This window comes from Saimiri boliviensis, chromosome 2 (assembly GCF_048565385.1).
Source record: "Saimiri boliviensis isolate mSaiBol1 chromosome 2, mSaiBol1.pri, whole genome shotgun sequence".
Classification (NCBI taxonomy): Eukaryota; Metazoa; Chordata; class Mammalia; order Primates; family Cebidae; genus Saimiri; species Saimiri boliviensis.
Genome location: NC_133450.1, coordinates 132,393,174 through 132,405,063, shown reverse-complemented (window position 1 = coordinate 132,405,063; position 11,890 = coordinate 132,393,174). Strand labels below are relative to the sequence as shown.

The following is an 11,890-nucleotide window of genomic DNA, read 5'->3' as shown; positions in this document are numbered from 1 at the left end:
TTGTTCTCAGGGCTAAACCCTCCGGGGCCTCCCAGGCTCCACAGACCAGGCAGCTCCGGGCTCTCAGGCCTGCTGTTGGCATTTTCAGGTTCCAGATTCAACTTTCCTCCAGGGCTCTGTCCTCCATGGACCCCACCCTCAGCAGGCCGTGGCCCCGGGATGCCTCCTACCCTCTTTACCTCCTCCCTGCCTGGCGTTCTTGCTTTCCTCCCATCTTGGGGGGGGGCACCACCACCCAAACCAGGGACCATGCTCCCTGCCCCCATCCTCCCTCTTCCTCAGAAACATCCCAGGGCCCAACCCCCACCATCACCCTCAGGAGGAGGGCCCAGCCCACCAGCACCAGACCCAGAGGCGCTGGCTGGGAGCATGCATCGGCTGCAGAAAGGGACATGGTCTAGGGTTCGCAACCCTTCCACAAGCAAAGACAATCCTGCAATCCTCAAACTGTTTATTGACAGCACAAGGCTCAGCGGCAGGTGAGCCACGTGAGGGTGTGGAGCGCTTGTGGGGCAGTGTGCATACCAAGCAGGGCATCCCAGAGGGGCGAGCTTGGCCAGGGACACGGTGAGGGCGTGACCATCACCCATGAAGGGAGCATAAATAACAGTGGCAGGTGGGTGGGCAGCAGGAGAGGGAGGGAGAGCGGACAGCGCCGCTGGGCCGGCAGGGAAATGCTGGGACAGTCACACAGGGGTCAGAGGGTCATGGGACACCCAAGGATGCCAGAGGGGCAGACACAGCAGAGCCTCAGGGATGGGTGTGGCACTCTACCCATGGCTACCCCTTCTCCAACACACCCTGGGCTTGCTATAGGACTAGGTGGCTGGGCCCTCCCCCAGAGCCAAGCAGGGGGCCCCCTCAGGGTCGGGGTGCAGGTGGGCCCACGCCTGAAAGCCGTGGCCTAGGGCTGAACCTTGCCTTCTGGGTCTCGGTCATAGATGTAGCTGCCCACGGCGCCGGTGTTCACGCCTGCAGAGGAAGGCCGCTGGGGTGGGTGGAGGGAACAGGGCAGAGGGGAGGGCAGGGGGAACACCTCGGACCACCCTGGCCACACTCACCCTTGGGTCCGAAGAGGATTCCATAGCAGGGCTTGTGGCAGTAGGGCTGGCCATCATGCTGGGGCAGAAGGTGGGAGTTGAGGAAGGGGCCTACAGACTCCCCAACCCATCACCGGGAGGCTTGCAGAAGGTGCAGGCCACCTGGCGGTGAGGGAGAGGCATGCGCAGCTCCCAGCAGCATCTCCCGCCCCCACGCCCTCCTGGCACTCCCTTACCCCCTCCAGCATCCCTCCCTCCGTGCCCCAAAGCCCCCTCGCACTCCCCTCACCTCCGCGTGCCCGCCGGGGGTCAGCGTCTTCCCGCAGCGCTCGCAGCGCAGGCAGGGCCGGTGCCAATCCTTGCCCAGAGATGTCACCTTCTCAGCTGGGAAGGGGGAGTGGTTAGGCTGAGCCCTGGGGGTGCGGGTCCCCGGGACAGGGGCGGGGATCCAGAGCCCACGGTAGGCACTCACCAAAGTACACCTTCTTGCTGCAGCGCGGGCACGTGTTGGGCTCCCCAGTGAACGTGGTGACGCTGGAGGCTGTGGAGCTCAAGAGTCAGGGTGGGGCGGGGCGGGGCGGGGGTCCCCACAGCCCCCAGCCCCAGCCCCCAGCCCGTGCCCAGCCCACCTCTGCTGGGCCCCTTTGGGGGGCCGCTCACTTTCCGCTCCTCTGCTCGAGCCGCGGGGACCTCAATGGGGCCGGTGACCTGCGGCCCCTCTGCCAGGGGCTTCTCGTAGATGTAGGAGCCTGCACCCCCGATGTTCACGCCTGCGGGTGGGGGCACAAGTGGTGGGGGCCACAGCCACCTGACGTCCCAGAAAACGGCCCGCTGGGGGCACTGGGCGTTCCACAGTGGCCGGGAGTCTGGCCTAGGTCTACGGTGGCCGCAACCCCCACCCCCAGTCCCCAGCCCCTGCGCCCCTCCCGGAGGGCCCCAGGGAAGGCAGTGGGCAGCCGCGGCTCACCTTTGGGTCCGAACAGCGTGGCGTAGCAGGGCTTGTGGCAGAACGGCTTCCCGTCATGCTGCAAAGACCTGAAGTCAGGGACTGCCCGGGAGTCGCGATCCCTCCTCCTCCCCTGCCTGCACCGCATGGGGGGCTCACCTCAGCATGGCCCCCGGGGGTCAGCGTCTTGCTGCAGCGCTCACACTTGAGGCAGAACTTGTGCCAGTCCTTACCCAGGGAGCTCACCTTCTCAGCTGTGCGGGAGGGAGGCGGAGGGGTCAGCGCGGGGCAAGCCGCCCCCCTACTTGGTCCCCAGCTGGCAGCCACCCCCCCCACATGCTCCGAGCATTCTGACATCCAGGGAGTCCCCGCCAGGCGCCCCCCTTCCACATGGCAGGCCCTGCACCCCTCTGGGTCTCATCGTCCCCAGCCCCAAACCTGCTAGAGCCTTCGAGAGGGCCCCAGGGCTGCCCCATTAATCCCCTCAGTGCCTGGGGTGATGGGGCCTGTGCCCGGCCTGCCCTCGCTCAAACACCTGCGTCCCCCACACCCAGCTCACACCTGCCTCCCCATACACACACCTCACACCTGCCTCCACACACGCGCACACACACACACACACACCTGCCTACCCCCCCATACACATACCTGCCTCCAATCCACACACACACCTGCCTCCACCCACACACACACCTGCCTCTCACACACACACCTGCCTACCCCCCACACACCTGCCTCCAATACACACACACACCTGCCTCCCCCCCACACACACATGCACACACACAACCTGCCTACCCCCCCACATACCTGCCTCCAATCCACACACACACCTGCCTCCCCCCCACACACCTGCCTCCACACACACCTGCCTACCCCCTCCACACACCTGCCTCCACACACACCTGCCTACCCCCTCCACACACCTGCCTCCAATACACACACACCCCTGCCTCCCCTCACACACCCCTGCCTCCCCCCACACACACACCTGCCTCCCCCCACACACACACCTGCCTCCCACACACACCTGCCTACACACACACACACACACGCACACAACCTGCCTACCCCCCCCACATACCTGCCTCCAATCCACACACACACCTGCCTCCACACACACACGCACACACACAACCTGCCTACCCCTCCACATACCTGCCTCCAATCCACAAACACATACCTGCCTACAATCCACACACACACACCTGCCTCCAATCCACACACACCTGCCTCCAAACACACACCCCTGCCTCCCCCTACACACACCCCTGCCTCCACCCACACAACCTGCCTCCACCTACACACACACACTTGCCTCCACCCCCCACACACACCTGCCTCCAATCCACACACACCTGCCTCCACACACAAACCTGCCTCCCCCCCCACACATACCTGCCTCCACCCACACACACACCTGCCTCCACCCACCACACACACTTGCCTCCCCACACAACCTGCCTACCCCCCCCACACATACCTGCCTCCAATCCACACACACACCTGCCTCCCCCCACACACCTGCCTCCAGCTACACACAAACACCTGCCTCCATCCACACACACACACCTGCCTCCAATCCACACACACACCTGCCTCCACCCCTCACACACACCTGCCTCCCCACACACACCTGCCTACACACACACCTGCCTACACACACACACACAACCTGCCTCCAATCCACACACACCTGCCTCCCACACACACACCTGCCTCCCCGACACACATACCTGCCTCCCCCCACACACAACCTGCCTCCCCATACACACACCTGCCTCCCCCCCCACACACACACCTGCCTCCCCCCCACACACACCTGCCTCCCCCCACACACACCTGCCTCCCCCCACACAACCTGCCTCCCCACACACCTGCATCCACACACACACACACCTGCCTCAATCCACACACACCTACCTCACACACACCTGCCTCCACACACACACACCTTCCCCCCACATACACACCTGCCTGCACACACACACACTTGCCTCCACACAGACACACCTGCCTCCCACACACCTGCCTCCCACACACACACCTGCCTCCCCCACATACACACCTGCCTGCACACACACCTGCCTCCCCCCACATACAGACCTGCCTGCACATACACACCTGCCTGCACACACACACCTGCCTCCACACACACACACCTACCTCCCACACACACACCTGCCTCCACACACACACCTGCCTCCCCCCACATACACACCTGCCTGCACACACACCTGCCTGCACACACACACACCTGCCTCCACATACACACCTGCCTCCACACACACACCTGCCTCCCCACACACACACCTGCCTCCACACACACACCTCACACACACACCTGCCTCCCACACACACCTGCCTCCACACACACACCTCACACACACACCTGCCTCCCACACACACCTGCCTCCACACACACACAACCTGCCTCCACACACACACACCCCTGCCTCCACACATACCTGCCTCACACACACACCTGCCTCCCCCCACATACACACCTGCCTGCACACACACCTGCCTACACACACACACCCCTGCCTCCCCACACACATACCTGCTTCCACATACACACACCCCTGCCTCCCCACACACACCCCTGCCTCCCCACACACACACACACCTGCCTCTGTGGCGCACCTGCCTCCCCCACACATATGCTCTCCCTCTCACACCTGCCTCACACTGACTCGCCCTTGATCCCCACCAACTGGACTCTCATGGAGCTGGCAGCACCCCGATGCTGAGGCAAAGGTGCGGCCCCAGAGCCTCCAGCTTCCTCGTGGGACAGCCAGGCCCCGTCCCCGTGGGGCCTCCAGGCAGGACCCTCATCTTCTGTAGCTTCCTCTAAGCCCTAAGCTCTTCCCCCACCCTAACACCCCTGGCTGACACTGGGGAGGAAGGTCTGAGGCCAGCTGCTGAGAGTGGGGGATCCCCGTCACGGCCTCCCACCCCTGCCCCCTGTGCTGGGCTGCTGGGCTGCTTCCCAGTGGACGGAAATGGAGCCTCCCCAGGGAGCCAGGCAGGAAGAGGTGGGGGGGGGCAGGAAGGGCCCAGTAGAGCCGGAATTCTGAAGGGAAGGGGCCAAGCTTCGGGCCAGCGGGGAGGGAGTGTGGAGGCTGGGCCCGCCCTGCCTGGCAGAATCTGGCCAAGTCCCTTAGGCGGCTGAGGACCAGTGGCTCTCCTGGGCTCCTTTCTTAGCAAGTGGCCGGCACCCCCTTGTCTGGCACACATCGGGGAGGAGGATGAGGCTAGGGTGAAGCCCACTCTGAGAGGCGCATGGGGGCTGCTCCTGGCAGTGAGATGGGACCCCCAGGTGGCCTACAGGTGCAGGGCAGTGAATGCTGGCTCTCCACAGCCCTGGCACAACCCTCTGGGCATGGCCAGGGCCAGCCTCCAGGACGCCAGCCCAACCGCAAGGCTGCACCAGCTGAGAGCACTCAGACCAGAACCACTCCACTCCAGGAAGCTGGGACACAGACCCCACCGGGTCCCAGCCAGGGCAGGCGTGTCCCAGCAGCAGCAAGGAGGTCTCGATGGCTATCGGCCGTGGCAGCTGCAGCCCAGGGCTGCCAGCACCACTCCGCTCTGGCCATCTCTGGGACATGGGCCAAGTGGGGGCAGGGAAGTGGCCTTCAGTCCCGCTGGGTGGGTCGATGGCCACACAGCACAGGTCCGAGCTGGGAACACAGAATCGATAGGGTCTAATGGTTCAGAAGAGCTGCCTGTCCGCTCTGGCCTGCCTGGGCTCTGGGCATCATCCTCAGTGCACTCTGACGTCCCAGCCTGGGTTCCACTCAGGTGTGAGTTGCGGGGCAGCCTGGTGTGGGGTGGGCAAGATTCCGGACCCTCATCCTCACAGTGCCTCCAGGGCAGGACAGAAGCCAGCTGCATCTAAAGCGCCTTTGTTTTCCGCTGAGAGCCTGGGCCGGCCGGGCAAGCACAAGGCCTTTCCGGGTTGTCCACGGCACTGTTGGCCAAGACCCTGGAGAGCCCAAGCTGGCCTGGCCTGGGGCAGAGTCATGGGCAGCTGGACTTCAGGAGGGCCCTAGGACCATCTCCCACCCTAAGCCTTGCAGAGACACCCCTCGCTGGGACAGGGACCGAGGACTGAGCGGGCTCCGGGAGAGGCAGGCAGCCGGAAGCCCCTCGGCACCCAGCCACACCAGAAGCACTCCAGGCCAAATCCGGTCCCTCCCCAGTGCGAACAGCAAACAACAACTTCACTCAACCCCCTCCAGCCTGTGAGCGAGCCAGGGAAGCCCAGTGGCGGCCTTCCCAGCAGCCACGCAGCATTCTGGGTCTGGGGCCATCAGGGCGAGGGCCTTGTGGGTGGCGGCCCTTCTCTCTGCTTCACTAAGTCTGTGCCCCCCGTGCAGCTGCTGGTGGGTAGGTGGGCACGGACCTTACCACTCTGGAGAAGGCTGGGCAGGGAATCAGCCAGGAGGAACCGGTGGGAAGGGCACACCCAGGCTCAGGGAGAGAGCAAGCCAGGAAGGGGGAGCGCGCCTGGGGGAGGGGCTGCCGACCGAGGGCGCCCGGCGAGACATCCCTCCTCCTGTCACCACCTGCATCCCGTCCAGGGCTGTCCTGACCTTGAGGAGGCAAGGGTCCTGGACACCTGGGCTGCTTGAGCACAACGTCCCTCTCAGGTTCGCGGGGACCCTCGTGTCACACCAGCCCCGCCCTACCGCCGTGTGAAACTCCTGGGGAAACTCGCGCCAAGGGAATGCGTTGGGACAGGCAGGAGGCAGAGGCCAAGGTCGCCCCCGCTTGGACTGAATCCCGACAACAGTCCAGACCCGGCCCAGCCCAGCTCAGCGGAGCCCGGAGTGAGACTTGGGGGTCACTGTTCCCGGCCACGCCGGACCAGCCACGTGTTCGCGGGACAGCGAGTGTGGGGGGGGTCCAGGAGGAAGGGCCCAGGCCCCCGGGGGCGCGCAGAAGGCACTCAGGGCGCACTGCCCCGCCCCGCCCCGCCCCGCCCAGCCCGGCGCCGTCAGAGGAACCAGGGTGCGTCCACGGATCCCCGTGCGCTCCCCAAACCCCGGCCTCATCCCAGGGGACCACACGCTCCGCCCGGGTGGTCCCCGCCCCGCCCCCACAAGCCGCTTCGGGGTTCGGGTGTGGCCGCCCCCGCTTCCGCGCAGCCCCACCCTGTGGCTTCAGCCGCGTGGGCAGCGCGGCCAGCCATGCTCCGAGACGCGCATCCTCCGGCCGGGGCCGGGGCCAGGGCTGGGTACACCCCGAGTTACGCCGCGACTGTGCGGCGGGGGACTGGCCGTGAAGGGCGGCGGGATGCGCCGGGCGGCCGGGCGCGGGCTCGCACTCGCACTCACCAAAGTACACGGTCTTGTCGCACTTAGGGCACTTGGAGGCCATGGTCGGTGCGCCCGCTTGGTCCGCGCCCTCCGCCCGCTCTTCTCCCGGCCGCCGCCGCCCGCGCCCAGCCCCGCCCGCCCGGCTGCCCGCGCGCCCATTGGCTCCGCGGCCGGGGCGGGGCCTCGAGAACCCGCCCCCCCGGGCAGGGGGCGTCGCGGGGGGGCGGGGCGCACCTGCCGGGGATGTCTGGTGCGGGGCGGCGGGGCAGGGCCTGGCGCCCCTGCGCCCCTCGTGCTGGAGGTGGCGTCTACAGGGGCCCGCCCGGGCGACGGCGGCGCCGCCCGCGCCCCGGCTGTTTCCATGGCGACGTCGGGGCCGCCTGGCCGGGCCATCCCTGGGGCCGCGGACGGGGTGCGGGGAACCTGGCCCTCGGCTCGTGGGGAGCCCTGGTGATCCGGGCCTTGGGTCCGCCACGCCCGGCCCTGGGCGCCCAGGCTGCGTTCCACCGCGGGAAGGGGTCGCGGGCTCCGGGAGGACCCCACCCCCACCCAGCCGCGCGCCGCGCCCGCCCCTCTTCCCTTTGTTGCTCGGTTACCCTAGCAACAGGCGCGCCGCGGGAGCGGAGTCGGATTCCCGGCAGGCGCGGCCCCCACCCTAATCCGGGTCTCCGGGCCCCGCCCCGCCCCCGCCCGTGCCCGCGCCCGCGCCCCGCCCCAACACTGTCTGTGGTGCTGAAGGCTCCTCGAGTGGAGGGCAGCGCTCAGGAAGGAAGGCGCCGCCACCTCCAAAAACAGCGCGAGAAGCTGCTGAAAGGGGTGGGGGAGGTCGGCCTCTGCCTCCGAGGCCGGGAAGGGGCGGCGGGCACCAGCGCCAAGGAGGTGGCGCTAAAGGCGTCCTCCCCAAGACTCCCACCCAGGGGCGGCCCGGGAGGCGCTGGGGAGGTAGGAAGGGAAGGAGGGGAAGGACTGGGCGTGCCCTCTGTGCCCCGGGCTGGGGCAGACACTCCAGTCCCTTCTCCCGCACCGCCCAGGACCAGCTGCGGGCCTCCCGGCCCAGGTCTGACTTTGAGAGGTCAGGCGGGGACATAGAGGGGTCATGCCAGGCTCCCACACCCCCACCCCGGCCTCCTCCCAGCGGGGCCTGCCAGATCTCTCCCCACTGGGCTGCCTCTGCCCTGAAGCCCCGCAGAGCCTGGCCCGAGTCTGGGAAGTTCCACACCCACGGGCTTCCTGATGCTATGTCCCCGTAGCCCCTTCTCTGAGCCTGCAGGCCCCAGATGAGCCTCAGACTTGGGAGACAGGCAGTTCCCAGAACCTCAGTGATCAGGCCCCCTGGGGACAGCTGGCTCCGGACGCCCTTCCCCCAATGTCTTGGAGGCTGTGGGCTGGGCGTGGAGACCTACCCCGTTTCCTCTGTGTGGTGCACCAAGTGTGTCTGTGAGCTGGCCAGTGGCCCTTGGTGCTCCTGGACCAGGCCTTCATGGCAGCCCTGGCCTGGCCCCCAGGGCAGCACCCTCCTTCCTTGCACATACACCCTGCAGCCACTGCCATTTCCATGGTTACAGCAGGCCAGAAACATGACCCCTCCACGCCCATGCCCGACTGACCAGCCTGACCAGCTCCCCCTCTGCACTTGGGACCTGTGCCAGCCAAAGCAGAAGACGGCGAGGAGGCATCAGCCGGAACCTTTCCTGGGCAGCCCTTCCTCCCTGGCAGGCCCAGGGGTCCCTAGCAGCAGTGCCTTGCCCAGGCTGGATTCATGGAGCCACTGCCAAACCCCTCTGTAGCTCCCTGCCCCGTTCAGCCCAGCTTGGAAGACCGAGGCTGAGCCATTACCCTTCCTTTCTCGGCCCCACCTCTGCTGGCTGCAGGGCCTGCTCTGGAGGACAGGGCCCTTCTCGAGGGAGAACACCTGCCCGAGTTCCCCAACCCTGCCAGAAGAGTGTCCGGGGTGGAGGCAGGCCCCTCCCAGGGTGGCAGCAAAGGAATGGCATTTGGCACTGGCCAGGTGCCCTGGAGACACATGAGGGGAGTGGGGCAAGGAGAGTGTCCAGCTGCTGCACTGCCCTCACCCCAGCCGTAGTCCCTGGGCAGCAGCCAGAGGCTCCCTGATGCGACGGGCTGTTCTGGGCCTGGCAGGCATGGGTCGGGATCAACAGGTGCAGAGCCGTGGCCTTGATCTCCACCTGAGGCTGTGGTGGGTCACAGGCAGGGGCAGCGACAGAGCAGGACGGGCCCCGAGTGGAGAGGGGGCCACAGGACCCGGCGGGCGTGAAGGGAGCTGGCAAGGCCAATGGCTGTGAGTGGGGCGGCATCACGCCCTGGGCAGCAGTGGTCTGGTGCCTTCTGCCATCCTGTGACACCGGCAGATGGCAGGCAGGGCCCCCACTCAGCTCCACTGCAGGGAAGCCAGGGCTGGGCAGAGTGGGGGCCAGGAGGCCCCTGGCAGGGAGGAGTGGAGCTGGCAGGACAGGCCTCCAGGTATGAAAGCACTATGTATGCCGGGCGCGGTGGCTCAAGCCTGTAATCCCAGCACTTTGGGAGGCCGAGGTGGGTGGATCACGAGGTCGAGAGATCGAGACCATCCTGGTCAACATGGTGAAACCCCGTCTCTACTAAAAGTGCAAAAAATTAGCTGGGCATGGTGGCACATGCCTGTAATCCCAGCTACTCAGGAGGCTGAGGCAGGAGAATTGCCTGAGCCCAGGAGGCGGAGGTTGCGGTGAGCCGAGATCACGCCATTGCACTCCAGCCTGGGTAACAAGAGTGAAACTCCGTCTCAAAAAAAAAAAAAAAAAGAAAGCACTATGTATGGCATTGCCACCCTGAGATGCCCCTGGCCCTGGGGACCTGCAGCCCTGCCGGGTTGCTGGTGCAGGGGGCAGGCTGCTGTCCCATCAGCAGGGAACGGCCAAATGAGGACACAGCAAAGCTGGGAGACCCTAACACGGCTCCCCCCCAAGCCCGTGCCCTTTCTAAGCCCAGGTTGAGACCCCTGAGCAGTCCAGGCCCCATACAGCATAGGTGGCCAGTCTGGCCCTGGGAGGACATTTGAGGCCTGGGTGTCTGGCCGGGGAGGGTGTCTGGCCAGGGAGGGTGTCTAGTGTGGGAGAGGACCCCTCTTCTCAGGGCCTCCCTGCCTTTGGGACAGAGAACAGGACCTCAGACACCTCACAGTCCACATGTGGACTCCAGAAAAGGACAGGACTGGGGAGGGGGGACAAGCTGCTGTGGCCAGCATTGTGGGGCAGGCCTTGGCCTGGGGAAGGGGGTGGCACTCAGGCAGGCAAGGGGGCTGGGGCCTTCACCGAGACCCTGCCCCTTCCTCCAGATCCCCAGGGCTGGAAAAGGCCTCAGAGGCGGCTGTGTCCATGAGGTCAGGGGCCTGCTCTCCGGGCCCCCATGACGTGCTACAGACAAGTCTCCAGGCTGTGGGGTCACTTGGATGCAGGCAACAGATTCCAGTTGGCTGCGGGGGCCGGGGGGGGGTGCACTGCAACTGAGTCCCCAACCCAGTCCTGTCACTGCTGGGCCCCAGCACAAATCCCCAGGGGAGGCCAGGACGCCCCCCTTATCTTTGTCTTCCAGGAGGCAGCAGAAGTGGTTTCTATTTTAATTCCCTGGCTGAGAGATTACGTGACAGGCGGCTGGGCGGGCTGGGTGCGCAGAGGCACAGCTCCAGGGAGAGGCAGAGGAGCCGCCATCCCCAGGAGAGGCCTGCGGGACCCCTGCTGGCCCGAGGGGTGGTCTGCAGCCAGGCTATCCACGGGACCCCTCCTTCTGGTGGCCTGGCCTGTTCCTGTCCCTGGGCCTGCAAGTCGGGTGCCCAGGGATGGCCAGGCAGGGCCTCTGAGAACATGCTTACTGAAATTTGAGCAGATTCTCACACACCTGCTGGGGGCCGCAGCTCTGGGCAGACACCCTCAGGCGGCTGGGCCCAGGCTCTGCATAACCAGGAGGCTGCGCCCCCAGCTGGAGCTCTCCAAGGCCTCGCTAGCCCAACTGAGCCGGCTGCCCTGGTGGGAGGCAGCCACGAGCCACAGGGTCTTCGGCAGGGCCAGCTCTGCCTGGCAGGGGGCAGCCCCAGGCCCACCACTGCCGCAGACACAAACGCACATGCTAATGGTTTCAGCCTGCTCCAATGGGGAAGGGGGCTTAGCCCTGAGACCCCTTGCAGCCCCTTGTGGAGGTAGAGGGGTCATGCCAGTCACTCCGCCCCCACACCCCCACCCGTCTTCCAGCCAGCCCTGCCAGACCTTGCTCCACCTCCACTGTGCTGCCTCTGGCCTGAAGCCCTGCAGAGCCTGGCCCCAGCCTGGGAAGTTCCGCACCCAAGGCTTCCTGGTGCTATGTCCTCGAAGCCCCTTCTCTGAGCCTCCTGGCCCCAGCTGAGCCCCGGACTTGGGAGACAGGCAGCGGGCACTGCGCCAGGCCCGACAGGGAGCCTGAGGCCGGGCGGCTCTCCAGGGGCCTCCTGCTCCAGGGCAGAGGCATAGCCAGGGCTGCCCGAGGAGGGTGGGGGCCCCAAGGCCTAAGTCAGGGAGAGGGACTGGGAACAAAAGACAGGGAAGGACCAG

The 11,890-nt window shown here is 66.3% G+C and overlaps 1 protein-coding gene across 1 annotated transcript; it reads right to left on the bottom strand.

Moving 5' to 3' along the window:
• Positions 1–434: 434 nt before the first annotated feature.
• CRIP2 (cysteine rich protein 2) lies at positions 435–7,454 on the bottom strand. Its single transcript, XM_003933339.4, has 8 exons — positions 7,332–7,454; positions 2,146–2,240; positions 2,008–2,065; positions 1,670–1,810; positions 1,513–1,581; positions 1,330–1,424; positions 1,062–1,119; positions 435–972 (listed from the first exon to the last, which is right to left on the bottom strand). Exons 1-8 carry the CDS (start codon positions 7,372–7,374, stop codon positions 905–907), a joined length of 627 nt encoding a protein of 208 aa, XP_003933388.1. The 5' UTR covers positions 7,375–7,454; the 3' UTR covers positions 435–904.
• Positions 7,455–11,890: the final 4,436 nt, after the last annotated feature.

Coding starts and splice junctions, on each gene's coding strand:
- CRIP2 (XM_003933339.4), bottom strand. CDS start 7,374: ATGGCCTCCAAGTGCCCTAAGTGCGACAAGACCGTGTACTTTG. Junction 2,066..2,145: donor CCCCCGGGGGCCATGCTGAG/GTGAGCCCCCCA, acceptor AGGTCTTTGCAG/CATGACGGGAAGCCGTTCTG. Junction 973..1,061: donor AATCCTCTTCGGACCCAAGG/GTGAGTGTGGCC, acceptor CTTCCTCTGCAG/GCGTGAACACCGGCGCCGTG.